Here is a 27,960-nt window from a genome sequence, read left to right as displayed (position 1 = left end):
ATGATTACATGGGTGTAGTAATTTTGACCAATTTGTTTGCTTAGAAAGGTTAGACTTTTAGAAATTGAAAATAAGACTCAGAGATTAAGTTACATGCCAGGAGTCTAGGCAAATGATGAAATCACAGAAAAAGGTCATTTGTTGTTTTACTGTTTTTTGTTGCTGCAGGTCACAGTTGACCCTAAACGATTCTAGCTCCTTGAAAGGTTTTTACCTAGGAACCAACACTGTCCTAACCACCCGTGCCCCCCCCCACCATCGCCTTTACTCCCCTAAGGGGGACTACATTGCTGATGCTCAGAAACGCCTCCAATGCCTGGAGGGGAAGATGTTGTGACGTCCTTCCACGCCGGGTCGGGATACCTCTTGCCTCCCCCGTCCCGCCGTCGCGCCATCCCCGGTCCCCGCAGCGCATCCCGCGGTCCCCGCAGCGGCCCCGACCCAGGCTGCGGACGCCGGGCAGCAGCGCGTCACGGCGCAGGCTCCGCGGCCCGAGCAGGCGCGTCAGCCGAGCTCGGGGCGGCGCGGGCGGCGGGGACGCAGCTGCCCCCGCTCTGCGCCCGCTGCACCCCCAGCGGCCACCGCCGTCTGGGCCCCGAGCAGCTGCCTCCTCGCCTGGAGGCTGCGGGCGGGGGCGCCTCGGGGTAAGTCTCGGGGGCCCCACTTAGGAGGGAGGGGCAGGAGAGGACAGAGGGGTGGCGGTGGTGAGGGTCTGGGGACCGGGATAAATGCTTCTGCGGAAAGACCAGGTCAAGCCTGGGGTGGTGGAGGCGCGAGGAGCACTGCGGCGTGCAGGGGGAGGAGGCGAGCGCTGCCCCGCGCGGGGCGCCCGGCCGCCGGGTCGCCGATGCGGTGGCCTCCGCGGATACGCTCCGGTGGAGAGCTGCAGAGAGCGGGGGATAATTAGGGAATGCAAGATTGGCGGGGAGGGCTCCTTGCGTTGTTTCGTTTGGGAAGATCCTTCGGTTATTGCCGCTGTCCCTTTTGAAAGGTTGGAGGTGAACACAGAGAGCATAGGGTTGAATTTCTCTCTTGACCCTTCAAACCGTTAGGGCGGTCCTCCTGTTTTCTTGAGGAAGAGTGTGAAGGTGGGAGAAGTACCTGCTGCTGTGGGCAGAGGTGTCTGGAAGCAGATGCCACCGTAGGGTGGGGGAGGGGAGCATCCAATGCTGTAAGTTGACACAGGAGAGACTTCTGTTGCTGTTGGCCTGATAAGACCCCTCTGTTGTCTTCAGGATAAAGGATCGGGTAAGAAGCCCTTCTGGCTTGCCTTAAGGGCTGTAAAGGATAAATGTGAGAAAATAAGAATTTCTGGGAGAAAGGGAGATGAAAAATATGACACAGGAGAAGCAAAATTATAAGGGTGAGATGGGAATTAAGTTCATGATGAGGAATATGACAGGTCTCTTACTCTGCAGAAAGCAGTGAAGGAGAAACAATTTATGGTTTGGAAATGTAGGACGCAGAAGAGGTTTAAATATTCCAGTGTTAGTAGAGCTTAAAGTTTTTGTAGGTTTTTTTCTTTTTATTCATCAGATTGGCAAGAACATAATTCTCATTTGAGCATGGAATATGTTATTAAAATATGACTAAGAAGAATGTTTGGAAGAGTCTGACCATACTTGCTGTTTTACTTCATATAATGTTACCCAGAATTCCTGGAGTCAGAAATCATCTTTTTGATGATAAATGTTAGTATCATGTAAATAGGAAAGCCAAAAAGTTAACAAATCAGTATACACCTTTTTTGGGTAAAAGGTGGCTTGCAAATTTAGTGTGTATAAATAATAACAATGAATTCAGAGTGTGAAACTCTTTGATACTAAATTTTTTCTTTTATATCTGTCAATTCTTTAATATTTAGAATTGTCTTTTCCTTTAGAATACTTTTATTGTTTTTGAAGAAAATTCATGTAAAATTCAAACAACGTAGAAATTAAAAGGGAAAAAGTTAATTGCAGGATGCTAGCACAAGATAACCATTTTAACACTATGTTAAACATCCTTCCAGGTATTTTTCTAAACATGTATTGACATACTGTGCAATTCTATATCAGTTTATAATTTTATATAACTAGAGAATCAAAAATTTTTGCATACTTACCTTTTATACCTCATTGGGGTCTTATTTTCTATAAACTGTTATTTAAACTAACTTTTACTAAACCATCACAAAATTTATTGTGAAATATAACCATGTAAAGTTTGAACAATGAGAATTTGGTGGACAAATGCACTTGTCCATTGGGTAGTAATGGTCATACTCCTTCAAGTGTCATATAGTTATCACTTGCTTCATAAATGTAAACATTCTCTTGTTCTTTCTTGTAGATCGATCTCCTGAAATTTAACTTTTCAAGATGAAGTTTTTATTGGCGATTGCCTTTTTTATTTTAATTTCCTTGTGGGTTGAAGAAGTCTATTCTAAAGAGAAGTCTTCAAAGAAAGGGAAGGGGAAAAAGAAGCAGTATCTATGCCCATCGTACGTTCTTCATGTCTTATATTCTTATGTGGAGAAATGTCATTGCATTTTTTATCGGAGTAAGATGGTTTATTGAAACACATATCAGCCATCAGACTATGTATCCATTTGTTTCATAGGAAGAAAATGACAGGGTAAAGAGAGGTTTAGAAAGTGATAGCAGTTCCCGCTGTTAAAGGTCAAGTTTTATAAAGTTTTCTTCATGTCCTGGGCTTATATAATTTTTATATATCTTTTATAACAATAGGAAAAAAGTTACTATTGCTTTCTTACCCTAAATGTACAACTTTAATTCGATACTGAGATTCCGTATTTTGAGAAAATACCAGTTCAAAAAGTTGATTTTTAAAAATAGCTCCTAAAAATGAATATTCATTTTAAAAAAAACAGATAGCTGGGGCTGACTTGGTGGCGTGGTGGTTAAGTTGGCACGCGCTGCTTCTGTGGCCCAGGGTTCCAGTGCAGACCTACACACCGCTTGTCAAGCCATGCTGTGGTGGCATCCCCACAAAGTTTTGTGGTTTGGGCTGTTTTTTGTTTTTGTTTTTTTTAATAGGAAGGGTTAATATTACTGGTGAATAACAGCAAATAATATCCAATAGTTAGAGCAATTGAACAGTATGTAAATAACTTTTACAAAATATGGTGTGCTTTTAGGTAATAATGTAACATACACAGTGATCTGGGATAAAAATTAATTTTCTTTTATAGATCATTTTTAAATTAAGATTTCTTAAATGCCATATTGATCACAAGTAACATTATTCCAGCATCATCATTATTTAAATGTAGATTATTATAGTTTTATAGATGTTCTGTAAAAGACATTAAGATACATTTTGGGGAGAATATTTTGTAAAGAAAGGATATTAGAATTGGTATTTTGGAATGGATGTTTATATGAATATGTGAGACTAAACGTCTGGAGACAGAATCATGATCTGCATAAAGTCTAGCATGAAATAAAGCTCCCTATTAAGAAAAACCTCCTGGTTTTCAGCTTTAATAGTCCTGCTTATTCCAGTGCTATGCAGTCTGATGTCAGGGCCAGATTTCTGGGTGTGTGATAGGATGGCCCTAACTTATATTCATGTGTCTCTACTTGGCCATCTGCCCAATGGGGTATGAAGTGTCTGATGGGGGCAGGTTCCGGAATAGCCACCATCTGCAACTATCACTACTCTTCATTGTTAGAGTTTTTGTGCCACGACCAGGAGATTAGCTGTTTAGGGAACTGGACATTGTCAGGCCTTACCATCCCAAGTGAAAGGACACATTCTCCTGTTTTAGATGTTCTTTATATTAACCTTTTATTTGATGAATGTTGACATATTGATGCAAACTGTTGTATGTGTCTTGTAGTCATGGTGATTCTGTGTGTGGAGTCAAGCCAACTTCTATCAGTGGGGTTTCTCTATATGCAGAAGCTGATGGGGCTCTTGTCCTCTTCCCCTGCCCCCCATCAAATGTCGTGAATCAGAGTTCTGAAGATGGCAACAACAAGCCTTATTACTACATGTATCTTAGAAGAGTCTTTTAGAGGACATTCTATCTCTTTTCAGAATTATGCTATTAAATTGCCTTATGTATAAACTGACCGTATATACTTATGGTGTCTATAGTTATTTAAGACAAACTTTTAAAGTTCAATCTAATAGATTAAAAGTGAAACAATAAGGTTCTCTTTTGGTGAATGTGGAAATCTTCAAGTGGAAGGCCCAACACACGCCTGGTAAGCCCATATTACAGTATTTTCGATATGTTGAGTAATTAATTGAAATTTTACCTTTGAAATTTTCTACCATAGTTTAAAAATTTTTTATTTATTTTATTTTTTATAATTATGAGATGAGATAAAGCTTTATTAACAGTTGCCATGGTGATGCTGCCAAAAATCTGACTTATTAAAAAGTAGATGCACTTTGGAGAATTAGATTTGTGTATTTTTTTGTTTGAGCATTTTATTAAGAATTTTGATTTTATTATCACTGCATTATGAACTTCAGAAGACTAGAGTTTTCTCTATGATTAAATCTATTTTATTAAATTTCTTTGAACATCCAGAATCTCAGCTATATAATAATGTGCTATGAAAGAATATGCAAATTATTTGTATCTTAGAGGATAATCCAGTTAGCCCATCTTATGTAAGTTAAGTATCAAACATCTTGACTAAGAGGAATATTTGAGATTATAAAACTTGGAAGTTAGGTTCAGACTTCCATAATACTCCTCAATATGGTGAATATCTTGCCCAATGATATTTTGATTTATTTAAACTTTTTTTCTTTTGAGTAGAGTTGGGGAACCAATGGGGTTGTATGGACATATACAGTTAATGTGTTGAATAAGTGTAGCAAACATGAGTGAAAACATCCCATTTTACTGTTATAACAACATTTCACCCCCAAAGACTGTAAATAAGAGGAAAAATGTTATAAAATGTAGAAGAAATAAAGGACTTTGGGTCCTTAACTTTCTAGGGTATAATTTTGATGTTGAGCTTGAATTGTGTCATAAACTTTTCTTGGCTCTTTACTATTTTTTTTAACTCACATTGTTTTGAGATGCTTTAACATCCTAAATTTATGCTATTGTTGTTTTTGGATGTGTACGTGAAACATCAGGACCACGTTGACAAGCTACCTGATAAATTTCCCTTAAAAAATTTAATATATATTAAAATATAAGAAATAAACTTTAAATAAGAAAAAAATGTTTTAAATTAAGTCCTTGGACCCAGTTAGCTTTTTATTTTACAGCTTGAATTTTCCATTAACCTTAATCTATTGGTCTTTCCTCTGATTTTCTATACAATTGCTTGAGTGATTTTGTCCAAATCTATGGTTGTAACCACCATCTATTTACTGTTGATTTGTAAGTCTCTATGTCCATCCCAGACCTCTCTGAAGAATGCCATACCCATACATCCAGCATTTCTACCTGGCTGTCCCATTTTGACCACAAACTCAACTTAAAATGATAAAACCTGAGTTCAGAATCCTCCCCACTGCTCCTAATACACTGTTCCCTTTTGCAGCAAATGATACCACTACCTTCTTTGCCATCCAAACTAAAATCTGGGGTCACCTTAGACCTTCTCTTTCTACCTTAGCTCCCCAAATTGAGTAGTCTCTAAGATTTCTCAGTTCAGAGTCTTTACCATCTCTGTAATGTGTCCTTCGTTTTCATTCCCACGTGGACACTGCTTTAATTACTCCTCCTCACCCTTTATGGTGAAGTCTTTGTTATTCTCCCTGCTTCTTGTGTTCCTCCATCAACTCCTGTTCCGCGCTGACCCTAGAGTGTATTTTCTGAATCTGCAGTCTAGTCAACTCATTCCAATGCTTAGAGCACATTAACGGACTCCATTGCTTTCTGGATAAGGTTCTGATTCTTGGCTCTACACACAAAGTTTTTGCTGAACTGGTCTCTGACACCTCCAGCAGTATCTTTCCATCTCAGCCCCCACCCCTATGCAGCCCACACATGGGTGGAGTCTTAGATGCACTTGCTCTTTCACACCTCTGGAAGTGTTCTTGCCTTTACCTGAAATGTCAATGCTTTCTTCTTTCTTTAGTTAACTCTTGCCTCAATGGTCTTGTCCAAATGCATGGCTATAAATACCATTTATCGCTGTTGACTCCTAAGTCTCTATGTCTGGCTCAGACCTCTCTGAAGAGCACCACACCCATATATCCAACATTTTAATCTGCCTGTTCCTAATGACCTCAAACTCAACTCAAACTCACTCTGTTATTTCTTTTGGGAAACCTTTCCTAATCCTGACTGATGTAGATAGTCACACTCTGCCTCCATAGTTCCCTAAATGGTTATCATGTTTACAATACTGTATGGTATCATCAGTTGTAATTGTCTACTTTCCCCGGTAGATTGTAAGCTCCTTGAGAGCAGTGTCTCCATCACCAGAGATCAACACAGTGCCTGTCACAAAATATACATACAATAAAAATTCATTTAAAGAGTGAATAAAAACCTAAAGATCTTTGGCTCTTATAAGTCATTATGTCTGGATGTTGTTAAGGTACTTGAAAATAACTTATGAGATCCCTATGGACAATATTTAGAAATACGGTTTCAATATAGGAAGAACTAGATGAGTGAACAATTGGGTAATCAGTGGAACATCTTCAACCTAGATGATGTTTCCTGGTGAAGTTTTGGCCTTGTCACGTTCAACGTATCATCAATGACTAAAATAAGACTATACAGAGGAAACACTTATCCAAACTGAGGATAATGTGATATTGGGATGTATAGTGAATATGTGAGACAGAATTAGGATCCATTATGATGTTGAAGGGTTAAAGTGATGGGTTGAAATTAAAAAGATGGAAGTATAATTTGCACTTTGGTCCAGAAATCGCTTGTGCAAGTATAGGATGGGGAAAACATAGTTGGGTAGAGCACATTTGGAAAAAATATTAGATAATATAGTAATCATTATACCAATGAATATATGTAGTTACTTAACAGAGAAAGTACTGTTTCTATTTTCTAATTCTATGTTAAGTATATTACTTCACTTAATGGAATATTATTTAAAGCAAGATTTACAGAGATTTCTGCATTGTGCTAGTCAGTATTTTCAGGGGAGAGAAATAAGAATAGTTGAGGAATTAAAATCATATTGTATTAGGAATTACTGAAGAAATTGAGATTTTTGAAAGTTGTTTTCAAATGATTGAAAAACTGTGATGTAGATGAGAGAGTAGACTGCTGTTTGGCACCAATAGTTAAAACCAGGACTAATGAGTAGATGCTATGAAGAGAGAGAGTTTTGGCTCCAAATTAGGAAGAAATTTCTAATGGAGTTCTGCCTAGATACAATTGACTAGGAAGGGAGGGAGTGGAGTTCAGTGTAACTGGAGGTGCTCAGACATAAGGGATAATTATTTGGCAGGCATATTTTATAGAAAGTTTGGGCATTGGATAGGTTAGACCAGATGGTGATATTTAAGGTCATTTCAGTTTGTGAGATTTTTAAGATTCTTTGATTCTAATATGTTATATTTGATTACAGTCTTATGATTATCCAATAGCAGAATGATATAGAGAGAATCATCTTTTTAAAATTTTATTTCAATACAGATTTAAATAGATCTATCTTTATTTTTGGTGCATTGTCCTGGAAAGCTCTACCATTTAAATAAATATATCTTAGTCTTGTGTCAATAATAGGGATTTAAAAACCTTCAGTGGTAGAATTTCTTCTTGAAATGCCATGAATAATCAGGGGTTTTTTTTGGTGAGGGAGATTGTCCCTGAGCTGACATCTGTTGCAAATCTTCCTCTTTTTGCTTGAGGAAGATTCGCCCTGAGCTAACATCTGTGCCAGTCTTCCTCTACTTTGTATGTGGGATGCTGCCACAGCATGGCTTGATGAGTGGCGTGTAGGACCATGCCCTAGATCCGAGCCTGCGAACCTCGGGCCACTGAAGCAGAGCGTGCAAACTTAACCGCTATGCCACCGGGCTGGCCCGAATAATCAGGTTTTTAAAATATCTCTTTCAAACCCAGAAAATCTTTTCTCTTTTCTGACCTGAACCAATAGGAAGAAAGCTATTATTCTTCTCAAAAATTAATGATTGAGGGATGACAAATATAAATGATGTAATCAATGCCTGCTGTAATTTATAAGGCACAGGTTTATGGATTTGTATTTATATGTATATTACATATGAAACCAGAACATACTAAAATATACTTTCAGAATTTTTTTTTTTTTGACGAAGATTAGCCCTGAGCTAACATCAGATGCCAATCCTCCTCTTTTTGCTGAGGAAGAGTGGCCCTGGACTAACGTCCGTGCTCATCTTCCTCTACTTTATATGGGACGCCATCACAGCGTGGCTTGACAAGTGATGCGTCAGTGCGCACCTGGGATCCAAACCTGCCAACCCTGGGCTGCCAAAGCAGAGCGCACGCACTTAACCGCTACACCACTGGGCCGGTCCCCAGATTTTTTGGTTAAATAAACAAAACAAAACAGAACTATCTCAACAAAAAACAAAACACTACTTGTCATTTCTATTTGTGCTCATAGCAGACATAACACTTGGTAATACTGCATTTGGCCATGTTGTAACCTCTTGGCACATAACTGCCATTTTTCTTTTTTTTTTAAGGAAGATCAGCCCTGAGCTAACATCTATTGCCAATCCTCCTCTTTTCTTTCCCTTTTTCTCCCCAAAGCCCCAGTAGATAGTTGTTATGTCATAGCTGCACATCCTTCTAGTTGCTGTATGTGGGACGCGGCCTCAGCATGGCCTGACAAGTGGTACATCGGTGCCTGCCCGGGATCCGAACCTGGGCCACCAGTAACAGAGCGTGAGCACTTAACCGCTAAGCCACTGGATTGGCCCCATAACTGCCATTTTTGCCATCACTGAGCTAGGGAACCTTCTACCATTTGTTGAAGACTGTTTGAATTTCAAGCTTTTGATAGCTTACAATAAGTGCAACTAATATTTGTACAAGTTACATTTAAAATCTCCTTTTTCCCATTTTTGGCCTGTACTTGTATCTTAGGTATGGGAAAGCTTAATAACCAGCCCTTAATTGATACTTGATGAGGGCTGCTGTTATTTATATTAGTGTATTTGTCCTATCTAGTTAATTATCTTTCCTCCAGACTGTTGGCACTCTAGCTTTAAAATCATGACAAAGAGCTTTTCACTCTAGTTCTGTGTACATAATGGGAAACAATGTAACTTCTTTATATTAGTTTGTTCACAAAGTAAAAAATGTTATGTGTGTAAAGGTGTTTGATATCCATTATGAGAAATATTTTTGTCTCCTTCAGAGAGATATTGTACCATTTAATGATAACATTTGTACATATCAGTTCTGTGTAGTAAGAAGAGTAGGGATACTGTGAATAATCAAAGCCATCATATGTTGTCTAAGTGTAATATTAGCCATCTTCTTCCTATTCTGATTTTCTTACCTACTATTCATTAGAAGAGTAGATTGATTTTAGTTTAGTTCCAGTTTCTTACTTCCTAGTAGCAATTTTCAAGATAAATACATTGGCCAAAAGGTGAAAGGCTGGTTGGAAAAGGATATGGATAATCTATACAATGGATACAATTGAAAATGGCCTGTATTATTACTGTAACATATCTAGATTGAATATTTCACTGAGGTTTAGTTATGTGTTTTCTTACTACCTATTGAACAATTCCAATTTAATGGCATGCTGTTATTTTGCAATCAATTGAATTAATGATCTTCTCTTTCCAAATAATTTCCCGGATTTTGAAATTGGCATCCTGTTTACTCCAGTTACTCAGGCGTGAAACTTAAATGGAACTTTCTTTCTTTTAACATGGTCTCCTATATCTGTCATGTTCATTGTATCTCCACTTAACATCATTTTGAACAGTTCATCAATATTTTCCTAATTGTTTGCCCTATTTTTTCTCTGCTCATTATTATCCGTCTTACATATTGTTTCCATTTTTATTTTGCTAATCTTATGTTCAAGACTCACAATGTCTTCTTATTGCTTGATGGATCCAGTGCAAACTCTACTTTGATTTTCAGTGGCCTAATTTACATCCCAAACTTTATGTGAAACTACTCTCTTATTTTAGAAAGGCTGATCTGTCCTTGTGCCCAACCTTCTCTTGCTATTGTTTATGCTTAGAAATGTTTGTGGTTAGAGTGACAACTTCCTGCTTAACATATGCAGGTGTCACTAGTCCTTCAGGGCTCATCTCGGGTATTACCTCGCCTTATGAAACTTTTAAATAATTAGAAGTTTCAGTTGAGAACCAGATTAATATAAGTTAATAGCATGCTGTGGCTGTTTCATACTTTGAGGTCTTGGACATTGATAGAAATACAGTGTTTAGAAAGATAAAAGTACTAATCTCATGGTGAGTATATCATACCTGGAGCATTGTGTTAAATTCTGGTTGCCATTGTTTATGAGGGTTAGAATTACATGGGAGTTTATTTAGAGAATCATGATCAGTAATTGCAGGAACATGCAAGTCTGTTGTTTGATCAGTTGTACTGATCTTGGGTTGTTTTCTTTGACAAGCAGAAGAGGAATCACCTCCTATTTAAGGAGCTGTCATATAAGATGCACTAGACTTCTTTTGTGGGACCCCAACTCATAGAATCAAGACCAAAGAGAGGAACATAGTGGAAGTTGACAAGTTCAATTGTAAAGGATACGATAGAACTGTCCAAAGAGAAAATGGATTTCTTTGGGTGGTTCTTTGTTGCGAGAGTGTATAAGCATAGCTTGGGTAGGGACACTACCCAAATCAAGCATAACTGGAAAGTTGCAGAATTTTAAAGTTCTTTTCATCCCCAAGATTTCATAAGTCTATGATTATAGCTAATGTTGAACTCCCTCTTTTTGATCTCTTAGAATCCTTTTTGTCCATACTGTCTGTTTTGACACTTGATTAGATTTAATACTACTACTCTAGATGATGTCTTTCATTTCCTAGTTGAACCATATGTAGTGTTAATTTTCTACCTAATATATATACACATCTCATCTAATATATGTGTATATATATATATCACATTGCAAGTATTTACAATTTAGAGAGTTAACACTATATACGGTTAACTCTCTAACCATATATATATATAACCATATGTATATATAACCATATGTATATATAACCATATGTATATATATAACCATATGTATATATATAACCATATATATATATAACCATATATATATATAACCATATATATATATAACTATATATATATAACCATATATATATAACCATATATATATATACACACACATGCACACTTTCATTTAGCAAGCATAAATGAGGCTCTTGTGTAAAGATTTTTGAAGTAGGCAGAATATGAAAGTATATATATGTACACAGACATATATATGCATATACATATACACACTTTCATATTCTGCCTACTTCAAAATTCTTTACGTTAAGAGCTTTATTTAGGCTTGCTAAATCAAATGGAATCAAATGGGTGACTGATCATATAGAAAAACCATAAATCAATCTTTTGATGGGTCAGTGCCTCACTGGGACCCTGGTTAGAGGTAACACCTCTAAACATGTGTTGTTTAAAGTTCCCTTTGTATGTCTGCTAAATCATGATGGACAAGGCATTGTAATATAGAAGAAAGAACACCTCTGTGTCTCAATTAGAACCATTGCTGATTGGCTTTATGACTTTCAGTAAGTCACGAATCTATCTGGGGCTCAATTTTTTCATCTGTACAGGGGAAAGTTTGCTCTTAGTAGTTTCCTGATTTCATTCATGCATTCATTTGTGACAACTGTATCTTTTATGATGCAGTGGAGTTTTATTTATGATTGTTTTAGTACCTTTATATTCAGGGTTAACTATTTTTGTTTTTTGTCACTTTTTTTTTTGTTTTCTGATTTAGAACCAGTGAAGCCTAACCAACAGAAAAAGAATACACAAAATTCTATTTCTTGACTAAGTTAATTACAAGGGGATCTAATTTCAAAGTTGATTTATCAAAATGTAGGTATTTAACTATACTCCAAAGTACAAGAATAATGTATGTGAAAGGTGAATTGTCTGCATTCTTAGCCTATCAATTTTTCAGAAATTAAGGAGTTTGATTTACAGAAATGTGTCTTTTTTTTCTTTTGGAAGTGAATAATTTCTTTAATACACTAAAGAGGACAGTATATTTGTAGAAGTCTCCTATATTCTCCTTGGGCTACTACCTAAAAGAGGCACAGCACTACTGTGCTCCAGAGAGCTGAGAACCTTTTACAAATGAGTTGCTTTACCATAGACGTTTTATGGAAATTTACTCTTAGAATTTATGAAGCAAACTATTCAAATTTATGTACATACAAATAGCTCCTCTGAGAAATGATGTAAATATAAAATAATATGTCTAGAGCTCTGATTGGAATAATAGCAAAACACTGATTAAATCTCTAATGGAATATACTGGATAACTTGAAACATCTGACCTTTATTAGTGCTCATGTAAGAAAACAATAGTAGGAATTCATGCTTATGTAGGGAAATTTACTATTCTGATTCTGACAATAACCTAATAGAAAAGGCCCACCTATTAAGGAGTGGATGTGTAGTGTTCTTTGCATCAGTGTTTAGCTCTCAGTTACACTATGGACCTGGCTGACAAGATAATCCAAAGATCTTGTTGCAGTACTCTTTAACATCACCTAGAAGTTTTATATTCATTTGACTAGAGCATCTATAACATTTTTGATTTAATTCTACAAATGTTGATGTTTTCAGTTCTTCAGAATCTTTATTGATTTATTTTGTGTCTTTATCTAGTCTTGGCTGGGTCTTCATGGTGGTTCCACAATCCTTTTACTTGCCCTTCAGCAGCTCTGTTTTTCTCTCTCCCTGATAACTATTTCTGGCCTTTATCTTTCCCCTTTCAGTCTTAGCTTACAATCTTAACTTTTACTTTAAAGAAAAGAAAACTAGAAGTCATTGGGCAGGAACTCCCCCATTCTCTTTCTGTCTTCACTGTAAAGCTACCTATCACATCATCCCTTCTTTTCTCGTTTGCTTCTGACTTACAGGAAAAGGGACTTCCTTTTGTTCAGTCCCTGGATCTCATCCTCTCCACCCTCTTCTGAGAAGTATCTCTATCCCCTCACCTCTGCTCTCCCATAGTTTCAATTTTCTTCTTTGTCTCTTTTTTCTAAGGGCTTACAAATACACTGACAGGTATCCCACCTGAAAAAAAAATACATACTCTTTATATTCCTATTTCATTAACTTTGTTTTGTCCCAATGTTCATTGTCATACTTCTTAAACTAATAGCCTACAATGGCCTAAACTTTCTCAGCTCTAATTCACTTTTTTCCTTTCCTTTACTTGAATTTCTTTAAATTACAAAAGCCATACAGTGTTGTTGTAACAAATGAAACAATATGTACCACTTCATCATTCTCCTATTGATACAGTAGCCCCCCCTTATCTGTAAGGGATATGTTCCAGGACCTCCTGTGGATGCCTGAAAATGCACATAGTACTGAACCCTGTATTTACTAGGTTTTTTCCTAAACATACATATCTATGATAAAGTTTAATTTATAAATGAGACACAGTAAGAGGTTGACAACATAACTTCTCTTTGGCATATCTAACTGCCAGCATCACTACTCTTGCACTTTGGGGCCATTATGAAGTAAAATAAGGGTGACTTGAACACGAGCACTGTGGTACTGTGGCAATTGATCTGATAACTGAAATGGCTACTAAGGGACTAACAGGTGGGTAGTGTATACAGTGTGGATGTGTTGGACAAAAGGATGATTCATGTCCTGGGCAGTATGGAGCAGGATGGCTCTAGATTTCATCATGCTACTCAGAACAGCGTGCAATTTAAAACTTATGGATTGTTTATTTATTTTTCATTTTTTGTGAGGAAGATTGCCCCTGAGCTAACATCTGTGCCAATCTTCCTCTATTTTATATTTGGGACAAGCCACAGCATGGCTTGATGAGTGGTGTGTAGGTCCACGCCCGGGATCTGAACCTGCGAATCCTGGGCTGTCGGAGCAGAGCACCTGAACTTAACCACTACGCCACTGGCTGGGCCCAGATTGTTTATTTCTGTAATTTTCCATTTAATATTTTTGGACCACAGTTGACTGTGGGTAACTGAAACCGAGGAAAGCAAAAAGGCGGCTAAGGGAGGACTACTGTATCAACTCCTGTCACCATTCTACTTTTTGATAAAGATATTTATTTTATTTCTTTTGAGCAAATCTACTAACTTGCTTTTGAGTTCTTAGATTACTTGATAAGGACTAATGACTATCTTCTTCATTCTGAAACAATCTCCTACCCCACCCACCCACCTTTGGCTTCTAGCACTTATTCACTCCTGGCTCTTTTTTTCTGTCTGAATACAACTGATTAGCCAGCTTCACTGGCTATTCTTTTTTTGTCTGTCCTGAAATACTGGGTTTTACCAGATCATCATATCTTGGGTTTTACCGGATATTCATCCTTGGTCCTTTTAGCTTCTTACTCATCAGTTTTCCCCTGAGTAATTTTTACTTGTATCTGTGGTTACTCACACATCTTTATCTCTAGGTGTAACTACCCCTGTGAGTTCCAGGTAATTATTTTTAACTTCCTACTGGACCCGAAAGTTAATGTATCAAACCAGCCCCACCCTCTACGTTCCCCAGCTCAGTACCCAGCCTTTCATGAGAAACTGCAGACACATCTTTCATGCATTTTCACCATGATCATCTCATCAGTCACTCATTCTGTTGATTCTTGCTCAGAAATGACTCTTGCACCTGCCTATTTCTCCCCATCTCAGCTGTTATGGTGTTTGTTAGGCTCTAATCATTTCACCTTAAATCCATTATTACAATTACCTTAGACTCCTGAACTCCATCTTGTCTCCTCCAGTTTAGTTCATACTCTACAGTAGTGGCTCTCAAACTGTTGGTCTCAGAACACTTTTACAATCTGTAACATTTTTAGGAACACAAAAAGCTTTAGTTTATGTGGGATTTATCTATTGATATTGCCTTATTATAAATTGAAACAGAAATTTTACAAATATTTATTTACTAAATCACTTAACTACTCATTGCATGTTAACATAAATAACTTATTTTTTATGAAAACTAACCATATTTGCAAAAACAGAAAAATTAGTGAGAAGAACGGCATTATTTTACATTGTTCACATCTCTTTAGTGACTAGCTTAATGGAAGACAGTTGAATTCTCATATTTGCTTCTGCATTAAGTTTGCCACAATATGTTGTTTTGGTTGAAGTATGTGCAGAAAGTATGACCTCATGCAGACGTTTAATTGGAAAAAGGAAGAGTATTTTAATAGTCTTTTTATAGTTGTGAAGATTCTTTTCCAGTGCCATGTCAAAATTTAACCAGTGATAGTTCCTTAAAAGTTAATTGTGATATAAAATCTGAAATCTGATCAGTAAAGGTTTTGTTCTCTGTTTCATTAAACTCCACTGGTCTTGCACTTTGAATGGCTTTTTTGCCCAAATATGATTTTATAACGTCATGCATCAGTCACTTGGAAAATATTGTTTGGCTGTGTTTTGTATATCTTTCAAATGTTGACATATTTCATTATACAATATCAGAAAATCACATCCATTTACTATCACTTCTGATCCCATTGGAAAGTCTGTAAGCATTGGGAAGCTGTGAAGCTCATGGTGGTGAATATTAAGTTTTCTAAAATTCCAACTTTTGTTTGAAAATTCACATTTTATTATAGGCAACAAATATTCTCAGTAGTTTTTCTCAAAGTTACAGGCTCTCTTCATTTCACTCTTGAAAAAATTTTTGCCAAATATCGAAGTCTGAATTACCATAGATTTTCTGTGGTGTTCCATGAAAAAGATGTTCCATGAAAAGAATCTAGTTCAGCTAGCGAGTTAAACAGTCACCCAAGTGCTTGTCTTTGGAACAATTATCACAGTTTAGTTTGGTGTGCAGTGGAAGTGCTGCGTGGATACTTCCCATTTTTTCCACACAGTGTTAAAATGATGTGGATTTAAGTTTCAAAATTTAATAAAATTAATATTTTTTACTACTTTGTTAAGAACATTACTTATGAACACTGTCTTTTAAATTTTGTATTTATTTTTTACTGCTAGTGTGTAGTGGTGAAGAATACAATGACTATTAGTACATGTAAGTTTTATTTTGTTGATTTGTGCATCAGCATTTTTACCATGATTGCTTTTGTACCATTAGTGCAAATGTCAGCGTAGTAAAAGAGAGTAAATAATATTTTTATTACTATTATTAGAAAAAAATTTTGATCCTGTAGACCCCAAGAAAAGGTCTTAGATACCTTCAGGTGTCTGTGGTCCACACTTTGAGACTGCTCCTTTATAGTGTCAGCAGATTTGTAATGCTCAGAATATATCCAATCAATCATTTCTCCTTTTGTGGCCAAGGCTTTTCTCTTTTCAATTCTGCTCCCCACCTCCAGCATCTTCTCCTGTGTGCTTAACTTCTCAGTGTTCTTGGATAGCCAGATCTCTTTGTGAGTCTGTACTGTTGTGTATGCTATAACCACCTCCTAGAACTTGCCCTATACCTGTCCCCTTTACCTGTTATGTCCCTCCTTATCCTTCCAGCCCCAGCTCAAAAGTCACCTACTGTATGAAATCTCTACTCCGTGCACAATTAAATGATAAGGAAATAAAATTAATAATAACAAATTTAAAGTGAAATTAGTTGAATTAATACAGAGGAGGAAGAATTGGATTGAAATTCAGGAGAATTGGGTTCTAGTTCACTCTGTTACTAACTCATTGTGTGTACTCAGATAAGTCACTTTGGGCCTTAATGTCCTGATCTATAAAATGAAGGAACTAACAGTATGATTTATGAATTTCTCATGGTAATTGGGAAAAAAATATTATTCCAGAATTTTAATATGTGGAAACACTGTTGTATAGAGTCAGAAGACCTTGGTTCTATTCTAGAACAGATCACTTAATACATTTGTGACCTTGAATAAGCGATCATTTTACCTCTCCAGTCTTCAATCTTCTTCTTCTTCTTTTTTTTTTTTTTTGGTGAGGAAGATTGGCCCTGAGCTAACATCTGTTGCCAATCTTCCTCTTTTTGCTGAGGAAGATTAGCCCTGAGCTAACATCTGTGCCAATCTTCCTCTATTTTTTGTATGTGGGATGCTGCCATCCATCCCATGGCTTGATGAGTGGTGTGTAGGTCCACGCCTGGGATCCAAACCTGCGAACCCTGGGCTGCCTAAATGGAGCATGCAAACCTGACCATTACACTGGGCTGGTCCTGAAATAAGATTATTTCTTATCTGTAAAATGGAAATAATTTCAACCTAGTTTACAGATCTTCTCTGATAGTATAATTTGAAGTTGTATGTGAAAGTGTTTCCTAAAGTGGATTACCTATGTTTATGATATTAGAGTTTCTTTTAAAGGGCTCAGAGGTGTTTTTCATATTTTATATTATTTTAGTTCTCATTCTTCTATCATTACTTAAGCTAATTTTTACAAATAGAAAACCTAATCATGGGAAAGATATCTAAGTCAACTTATTACATACAGCTTCTTCATCGTCTCAGAATGTTAGGGCAGGGTTGGATGCAATACTTGTGGCACACCCTCTCTGTTCAAGAGTAGGTGCCATATGCTTGACACATGACCTCATTTAATCCTCCCAGTGAATCTATGCAGCAGGTAGCATCATTCACCCTTCATATATGAAGAACTTGTGTTGTGGAGAGTGTTTATGTAGCTTTCTTAAGGTCGTAAAGTTAGTGGTATTCTAGTTATCTGATCCACGTGGGCATTTTAGGCTAACTTTTTGGTCATACAGCACATTTCGTAGTCCATCCTGTTTATTTGGAAAATAAGAAAAATGGAGTCACAAGAGGTCAAATAGCTTTCCTAAGAGCACACCACTGACTACGAGCTGGGAGTAAAACAGGTCTTCTGATTCCTAGTTCAAAGCTTTTTATTAGCTTTCATGCCACTATGTTTATATTTATTTAGTTGTTATCCTCACCAATAAGAACACATTTTTCTTTATCTTGATTTCACTTATCCTTTGTATATTTTTGTCATTTTTTCAAGCAACATATTAGGTTTACTTGTAGGCTTTTCCTGAGATTTAAGACTCATTGAAGTTCTTTCTAAATAACAGAATGTCACTTTCTGAGCACACAATCTTACAGTCTTCCTGTTCATAGATGTGTTCCACCACCTAAAAACTAGCCATTAGTTTGATTAATGATATTCAATTTGGATGTTAGTTACCAACAGAGCTTTGTAAATAAGAACTCATTCTAAGCTAGTATTGTCAGGAGAGAGTATATGATTTATTCCCTCTTCATACTGCATGTACTCATACAATAAGCTCTACAAAGGCATATTTACAAAGGAAATGAAGTGCAAAACACTTGATTCTTGGGATCCGGCCCCACAGCATAGTGGTTAAAGTTTGGCGTGGTCTACTTCGGTGGCCTGGGTGCAGACCTACACTGCTTGTCAGCCATGCTGTGGCAGCAACAGCCATGCATACAAAATTGAGGAAGATTGGCAAAGATGTTAGCTCAGGGCCAGTCTTTCTCAGCAAAAAACAAGCAACCAAAACACTTGGTTCTCTTTGGCTGTGCTTTCAAGAGATAAAAAGCAATAGACTAGTTCTTTAGAGATAGAAAAGTGAATTATCTTTTAATGACCATAATACATTTTGACACATGCGTTTACTCTCTCATATAGAATATTAAATAGAGACTTATCGTTTTAACTAATCAATAATTCCAATATCATCTTTTAGTTGCTTTGTGCAGTCTCTCTCTCTCTCCAGTAGGTATGTATGCAGGTGTTTGTGTCTGTCTATATGGGTGAGTACACACCATACATATATAATTAAACACAAAAGTTTTTGTGTGTGTTGTTTTAAACATTTTTGAAGTATGTGTACAGATAAGTGCACTAATCATGAGTTTCCAACTCAATAAGTGTTCACTTGGAACCATGTAAACAGCATCCAGATCTAGGAATAGAATATTATCCAAACCTTAGAAGCCACTTCATGTCTCTTCTAATTACTAACGACCTTCTCAAGGATTACCATACAGTAGATTAAATTTGCCTATTTTTGAACTGCATATAAATGGAATAATCCAGTAAATATCTTTTATGTGGCTTGTTTTGCTCATTACGTCTGTAATACTCATCCTCAATGTTCAATATGTAGCAATAGTTTATTCATTGTCATTGCTGCATAGTATTCCATTATATGAATTGCTACACTTTATTTTTCTATTCTACTGTTTGTAGATGTTTTGGTTGTTCCAAATAAACACATACACCAGTAAAGACTTATCAAGAATGTAATAAGAACTTTTACAAATAATTGAAAAAAAGTCATACAACCTGATTGAAAATGACCAAAAGACGATAGCCAAAAGGCCAATAAGTATACGTAAAAGTGGTCAACTTCACCAGTCATCAAGAAAATGCAAATTAAAATCACAATGGGATACTATTACACATCCACCGGAATGGCTAAAATGAAAAAAGAAGGAAAATGCCAAGTGTTAATGAGAATATGAACAACTATAACTCCCACATATTGCTGGTGAAAGTTCAAATTGGCATAAACATTTGGTAAACCATTTGGCGGTACCTCCTAAAACTGAAAATTCATATATCTTATGACCCAGCCACTATTCCTGGGTGTAGACTCAACAGAAATGTGTACACATGTTTACCAAAAGACATGTACAAGAATGTTCGTAGAAGCACTATTTGTAATTACCAGAAACATAATTCATTTTGTAAGCTTGGATATGCTTTCTTGATTCAGAGGATTCAAAATTTTTCACACTAAAATAATATTTAGCATCACGTGGGTTGGAGAACTAGAACCTTACTAATATAGATTGAGTTGGCTAGGATAAGTATCACATGAAAAAGGAAAAATTGACATTTGAAGCTGTAATTAAAATTACCATGATAAATATTAACTCCTTTAAGTTATTTCTGGAAATATTGTGTATCTTCTTGCTTATCAAAGTTGGGTAGGTATAGTCAGTTCTGGAGTATCAATGGAATGGAAGAGAGTAGTCCTATAGGGAACTCTAAATAAAAGGTACACTAATTAGTATTTTGAGTGCATTTATAATATTATATTCTGGGATTTCACAACCCTTAGGCAAATTTCCAACTTAGAGCAAACAGAAAATGGTCTCTTTCTGACCCTTAACTGACTTACTGACTCCTTCTCATTTCATGTTTTAAAATGACATTTAGTTCATTCAATTACTATTTCTTGAGCATCTACTATGTGCCAGACCCTGTCATAGGTGTGGGGATGTAGCTGTGAACAAAACGAAGTCACTGCCGTCAAGAAGTTTAATACCAGTAGTAGATAGAACATAAACAAACATGAATCTTTAATATGTTGGGTAGTGATCAGTGCTCTGGGGGAAAATAGAGCAGGATAAGGGGAATTGAGGGTATAGGAAGTTGCTCTTTTATGCATGTTGTTCAGGAAATATCTTTCTGTAAGACAAGATTTGAATAGCGAGTTGAAAGAAGTGAAGGTGAAAGCTATGGAGATTTCTAGAGGAACAATGTTTCAGAGAAAGGGACACCAAATACCAAAGTCCTGAGACAGGTTTTATGTGTTCAAACAGCAGTATGGAGACGAGAAGCAGAGTGGATGATGGGAAGAGTGATAGGAGATAAGGTCAGAAAGCTTGTAATGCTAAATCATGCATGGCCTTGTAGGCCATTATAAGAATGATTCCTATATTTTGGGCCTGAGCAGAAAGAGTGAAGTTTTGATTTACTGAGATGTCTGTCAAAGACTGCAGTAAGAGTAATAGGAGATGAGGGGAAACCGGGAGGTTGGTTTTGGTCATGCTAAGTTTGGGGTACCCATTAGATGTTAAAGAAGAAATGTACGATAAGCTATTAAATATAGAGTCATTCTGGGGAATGATCTGGTCAGGAGGTACAAATTTGAGAGTTATAAATTAATGAACTGGATGATGCCCCTTAGAAAGTGACTTAAATAGAAAAGTAAACATATCTGAGAAATGATTATTCAGGAATGAAGTTGAAGTAATGAGGAAGAACAGGCAAAGGAAAATGAGAAGGAGCAGCTAGTGAAGTAAGATCGGAATTAAAGGGGTCATGTCTTTTACTTGGAACTCAAGAAAAGCTAAGAAAATCTTTTAAGAAGATGGTAGGGATCAGCAATGTCAAGTATTGCTGTTAGATCAAGAGAGATGAGGGTTGAGAATTGGCTGTTGAATTTGACTACATTGTTGACCTTGACAAGACTTGTTTCTATAAATGGTGGTTGCAAAAGTCTTGCTAGATTGGATTTAAAAGACATTAGAAAGAGAAGAGATGGAAACTGAAAATATTAAAATTCTTCTGAGGAATTTTGATGTAACAGGAAGTTGAGAAGTGACTATAGTTGGAGCCGATGTAGGGTTAAGGGGAAGGTTATTATAGATGGGAGATAATAAGGCAATTTGTAAGCTAATGAGAAGGTTCTAGTAGAGAGAGAAAGTTTATGATGCAAAACAGAGGAGACAGTTGCTGGAGTGATTCGACAATGGCAGAAACTCACAGACAAGTGGAAAATGTAACCTTGAGTAGCATGTTCATGTCTTTTTTTAGCTTTATGTCTTTTTTAGCTCATGTCTTTTTTAGCTTTATGAGGTTCACACTGATAGACAGAGGAAAATTAGATAAGCAATTGTTTTGCTTAAAAGTCATAGTAAGGTGGGAAACACAAAGAGGAATTTCATCTGGTGTCAGCGTATGCCACTTGCTAATCTTGCCATTTATTCTGCATGAGGACACAGATTCAAGGCAAAATACCTTACTTAAAGGATTGTAAGAGTCAAAATCTGCTAATAGATAATGGAACATCAAGTATATTCCTCTTAAGTCTTCGTTATATAAGCATACAGGATCTGTAAAACCTGTGCAGGTTTTAATTGACTGATACCCCTATGACATGAGATAACTGGTTTTGGTTCATCGTTCTGTCTCCACGGGTTCAGAGGGTTAGTTTACAGAGCTTCAGATTGTTTTCTTTCCATATACTTGTCTGTCTGTCTTTGGAGGCCTATTTCTAAGCAATATTGCACAAATTACCTTTCAATAGTGTGTGAAATTTTAGGGAAAAACCCACCTGAACAGGGATAGTAAGTAAGACTTCCTTATGGATAGCAGGTAAAATTCTTACAGTGACCTTGCAGGGGAAGGAGTAGAATTTATAAGACATGAACTGCTACTATCTCTTACATATTATTATAAACTCTTCATATCAGAAATTAAAATAGTTTTTAAAACAGAGGTTTTTTTTGAGCTCTTTATGTAGAAACGACCAATTGCAAATATTGATTCAACTATTAATTAGGACAAAGAACTTTTATATAATTAAAAAACCAAGTTATTAAAACTCTAATTGATAATGTTCATAATCTTAAGTCTTAACTCGTGTGAAAATTTTTAAATTTCTACATTAAAAATTCTGCCAAGAAGGGGCCGCCCTGTGGCTTAGTGGTTAAGTTCAGCCCACTCTGCTTTGGCGGCCCAGGTTCAGTTCCCAGGCATGGACCTACACCACTCAGCAGCCATGTTGTGGCAGCGACCCACATACAAAATAGAGGAAGATAGGCACAGATGTTAGCTCAGGGCAAATCTTCTTCAGCACAAAAAGAAAAAAAAGTCTGCCTAGCTATATTAATTCAAAATCACCTTCCGTATTTGCAAGTCTTTTGTCCTTATGTTATGACCTGCCAGATTCCAAAATGGAAATGATAATTGATTATTTGATATTAAGGAACGTTTTAATTATCTTTAATTTTTAAGTAAATTTTACATTTACTTTTGTTACATAAGTAATCTGTAATCACTTATATTTTCTGTTAGAAATGACCACTAAGGGCAGTTGAAAGTTAGCTTTGTATGTCAGGAAGTTGAAGTGGGATTCTTTCTGTCTCAGTTTTGGCTGAGGCCCCAATGGCCAAGAACAAAACAATGGATGGGAAGAACCCCCACACATCAAAGTTAGGAAACAGACCTCTTATGCAAGTCGTGCAAAAAAGATGGCTGAAACTAGCTTTGTAACCTTTAGCTCAGCATCTACCTGAGTGGTCTAAAAGGGTTAAGACTGAAAGGAACAAGTGGGAGAAATTCTTCAGAGGAAGTTGTGGGAGTGCTGTGGCATTTTCTGTACTCCCTGCCACAGAGATGGGAGGAAAATGCTTCTTATTCTCAAACCTAGTGAGAGGTGAATTATGTCAGTCCCCTGTGTGCTGGGGGGCTCATGGTGGACTGGTATCTGACTCACACTGGAGAGTCGGTGGCTGTGACTGTTGGCCAGAGGAAGTAGGACAGAGAGAAGAGGGCTGCTGTGAGGTGGAAATACGTTTTCTATTTGTCAGGAGAAAGGATGCTTGAGTATTTACTGTGACTCAGATGTGGGTCACATGAGAGAGAGCTAGAGAGCAACAGTGAGAGCAAGAGTGAGCAAGAAAGCGCAGGCTTGAAGTTCAGAACAAAAGAACTTTGCCCAAAAGAGCCTAGGAGGGTGATGGAACCCCAATAGTATGAGCCTGTGAGGTGGGGACTGCAGAGTGCCCGGCGCTGAAGGTTGGAGTCAGGACTTGCCAGCTGGAGAAAAGCCATGGCCATTTCATGGTGATTGAAATTAGAGGTTCTCGAAGAGGGGATTTTCAGAAACCCACAGAGATGTTTTTACGACAAGGAAGGAGGTTAGTTTAAATTAACAAGGCAGGAGAGCAGAGCAAAAGCAAGTCACGTCCCCAGCTCCGACGTGAGCTTCCCTGTCTGAGGAAGGCCTGGCTAGGGAGCGAGGGGGTTTCATTTTTGAATCAAGCTCAGAGTTTTAATTGTCATCTAGGACTGGGCATCTTAATTATGGAAGTGACAATTTTAGTGGGACTGAAAGGGCTGGGGAATGAGGGGACTTTTTATTATCTGAGGGTGACTGAAAATATTATGGGATCTGCTGGAGAGCTCATCCAAGCAGAGTGGAAGTACTAGCTCACAGAGAAGGTCTAGATGGGTGTTGGGGGGAAAATAGAGTTTCGTTATAACTGAGTCCTCTAGATTCTAGCTCATTTAATAAAAAGTTACGTTGGTTTCCAAACAATGGTTGACAGGAACAAAAAAGGGTTGTCTTTCATTATCCCGATGCCACCACATTCATACTGCAAGGAAGCAGTTCATCTCTCAGAAGGACCTTCAGACTTGTTGCCTCTGTATCTTGTGGTGGGACTTTTGTTCAGGACACATATCGTTGTTCAGATGTGTGCCTGTGGATATTGTAATGAATATATAATTCAAAAGAGATACTTTTCTTGTCTCTATATTTCAAATAATTTTACACTTAAGAAATGCTGCAAAAAGAAGCTGCAGAGAGTAGTTAAAGCAGAAACAGCTTCATTCCTGGTGGTGCGCTGTAGCAGTTTTCACGCAGTTCCTTAGGTTTCCTGGCAGCAGCAAAAGCCCCTTTATCCAAAGGCTCTGTAGTGTCCCTTTGAGAGATTTACTCTAAACGACTATGAAGCTTAAGTTATTTGTTTCAGTTCCCAATTTCTGCTCTGGCCTCTCTCTGCTTAATATCTTATTTTACAGTTTTGGTTTGTAGTAGCAAGGAAAACACTCCCTTCTACTAGTTTGGTACCATAAATTTCTAGAGAACAGCAGAATTAGAGTATTCATTTGGAAACTAAGATGTGTGAATTACAGTATGTGTATATGTAAGAAATCAGGATATTCTGCATATTTGCTTAACCAAACCACAAACTGATAACTTTCAACTGATTTGGACTCAGTTTTTTTCTGACTAGTTGTCTTACTTTTGTAACATAGATTTTTCTTCCTCTGCCTATGACACAAGATAGGTTACTGTGAATTGATATATCACACAAGTATTAGGTAGTATGCTAAGTTCTTAAGTTGTCTCAGTTAATTCTGAAAACAGGCCTTTTATAAAGAAGTGATTTTTCCAGGATTGTTAGCCCCATTTACAAATGAGCTAACTGAGGCACGGAGATTGTGTCCAAAGCCACGGTGCTAGTCAGTGGTAAGCCGGGATTCAAACTCAGGTGGCCTGGCTCGAGAGTCACTGTGCTTAATCGCCAATGGTGCTTCTCAAGCCAGGGGGGCTACATATTTTTTCTATTAGATAAGGAGAGCTTGCCTTTGGTATATGGTTTAGGAAGGCTCAAAATGATATGTTGACAATTTAAAAATTATTATAAAATCATATGGAAAAAATATATACAGCAATGATGTACAGTCTGAAAAATGATAAACATCTATGTACCCATTACCAGCCTAAGAATTAGAACATTGCTTTTTTTGTAATTTTAACTGCACAAGGCACAAATGCATGGATATATAACAAATGTTTGCTTGTAAATGACACAATTAGTATCTACGTCTTTTTTTTTATACAAGATTTTGATGAGCTGTTATACACTATGGCATCTAAATTTACCTACCTGATTTTTCTTCATTTTTTAAAAGTTAAGGTATAACTTACATTCAGTAAAGTACATAAATCTTAAAGGTAAAGTTCAATGACTTTTTATGTATGTGTACACCCATGAATCTAGCACTCAGACCAAGATATCTAGAAGATTTCTAGTACTTTAGAGATTTTCCACTGGTCATAGACCAGTCAATACCTCCTTCCAAATAGATCACTGTTCTGATTTTTATCACCTTAGATTGGTTTTGCCTGTTCTTGACCTTCATATAAATGGATTCATAGTAACATGTACTCTTTTGTGTCTGGCTTCTTTTGTTCAACATAGTATCTGTGAGATTTCATCCATGTTGTTGGTGTGGCAGTAGTTCCTTCCTTTGCATTGCTGTGTAGTATTTAATTGTTTTGAATATACAACACGTTTGTCCATTTTATTGTCAAATGAAAAAATAAATCCAAACCTAGGTAAGGAGACTATTTGAAAACATTGTTGCGATAGGGAGAATGCTCCATCTTTAAGATCTATAAGCATCTCAAAGGTCAGGCAGAAAGGGCTTCTCTCTTATAGGAATAAATGAGGCTAGAAGGAACCAAGTGTGGGGAAGTGCAATGAGCCACTGGCATAAGTGGACAGTTTTCTTTGCTGTAAGCCAGTTCTTGGAGAAGTCTGTTAAGAAGGGTTTCTTGTACTTTCCAATGATTGCTTAACCTCAGGGGCAAGAGAAAATTGAGGGCCCTGTGAGGAAGAGAGAAGCCCAACTCACATTTCTTCAAGTTGATTTAACAGGCATCTAGTTTAGATTGGTCAGGGGTGACAAACAGTTCAGCTACTCATTTATGAGACAGAAAAGGGTTGTTGAGAGGGTCTGTGTCTGATTTCGTCATAGGTAAACAAGGGGTTATCTGTGAGTCTTATTCAGGTCATTTGGGGAAAGTTCTTTGCAGTAAGGTGCTTTCCAGAACACAAAAGAGTGACGGTATTTCTTAACCATCCCAGGATTCTAGGAGCTCAGGTAAAGTTCAACTACAGTCATGTGTAACTTAACAACGGGGATTCATTCTGAGAAGTGTGTTACCGGGTTTTGTCACTTACACAAACCTAGATGGCGTAGCCTACTACATACCTAGGCTATATGGTACTAATCTTATCTTAGATTAATGGACTATCGTATATGCGTTTGCTGTTGACTGAAACGTCATTATGTGGTGCGTGACTTGTTCATGAACATTCATGTTTCCACTTTGGGTTCATTATTTGGGTTCATTAAAAGTGTTGTGAACATTTTTATACATGTATTTTGGTGGACATAAGGATTTATATCTGTTGGGCATTTACCCAAGAATGAAATTTCTGTATCTTAGGGTCTATGAATATTGAACTTTAGAAGATATGAACAATTTTCCAACTACATTCCCATCATCAATGTATGAGAGTTCCAGTTGCTCCACATCCTCATCAAAACTTGATATTGTCAGCAGTCATTTTAATTTTAGCTGTCTGGTGTGGGCATAATGATGTGGCATTGTGATTCTAATTTGCATTTCCCTGATGATTAATGTTGTTAAGCACCTTTTTATACGTATATTCAACTTTTAGCTATCCTTTTTTGCGAAGTGCCTTTTAGAGTGCCCACTTTTTAAAAAAATTGTTTTCTTTTTCTTATTGGTATGTAGAAGTTCTTCACACATTCTAGATGGGATTCTTCGTCAGATATATGTACTACAAATCTCTGTTCCAATCTTCATTATGCATTTTCACTTTCTTATTTTTGTCTTTTGATGAACTGAAGTCATTTTTAATGAAATCTGGTTTATTAATCTTTTATTGTTAATGCTTTTGTGTTTTATTTAAGAAATCTTTCTCTACACCAAGACCATGAAGGTAGTCTATTTTTTTTTCTAGAAGCTTTATTGTTTTATGTTTCACATTTCATTCTATAATCTACTTCAGTTTATTTGTGTATCATGTGGGTAGAGTCAAGACTCATTTTTAAAAGAGGCATATCCTATCAATGCAGCACATTTATTGAAAAGGACTTCTGTAGTCTACTAAATTGCAGTTGTACCTTAATTGTAAATCAGTTGCTTGCTTCTCTTTTCTGTCCCACTGGTCTATTAACTGTTACCTTGTGCCAGTAACACACTCTCTTATTACTGTAGCTGAATGCCTGCATGAGCTCTAGCTTTGTTCTTCAATGTTACCTTGGCCATTCTAGGTCCTTTGCATTTCTGTATGAATTTTAGAATCAGCTTATCCATTTTCATACTTATAGACACAAAATGCTGAGATTTGCACTGACATAGTGTGGACTCAGTTTTGTTTCTAATTTGTATTCAAACATTAAGTAAAAAGGTAAACAAGGAAAAAAATCACACATGGGGAAAAAAGGCAAAGCAAACAAATTGGGAATGAGGATATTTACCAG

General features: G+C 36.9%; 1 protein-coding gene across 1 annotated transcript in view; it reads left to right on the top strand.

The window, feature by feature from the left end:
• Positions 1-579: 579 nt before the first annotated feature.
• Positions 580-27,960, top strand: part of GLRB (glycine receptor beta) — an 86,145-nt gene continuing 58,764 nt past the window's right edge. Inside the window, exons 1-2 of the mRNA XM_004420953.3 lie at positions 580-644; positions 2,332-2,482. Coding sequence (XP_004421010.1) covers positions 2,361-2,482 — 122 coding nt within the window. The 5' untranslated portion in view covers positions 580-644; positions 2,332-2,360. The remainder of the gene's footprint in view (positions 645-2,331; positions 2,483-27,960) is intronic.

This window comes from Ceratotherium simum, chromosome 12, assembly GCF_057802395.1.
Source record: "Ceratotherium simum simum isolate JZ-2026a chromosome 12, ASM5780239v1, whole genome shotgun sequence".
NCBI classification, from domain to species: Eukaryota; Metazoa; Chordata; class Mammalia; order Perissodactyla; family Rhinocerotidae; genus Ceratotherium; species Ceratotherium simum.
The sequence above is the reverse complement of the archived record's forward strand: the minus strand, read 5'-3'. Positions and strand labels throughout refer to the sequence as shown.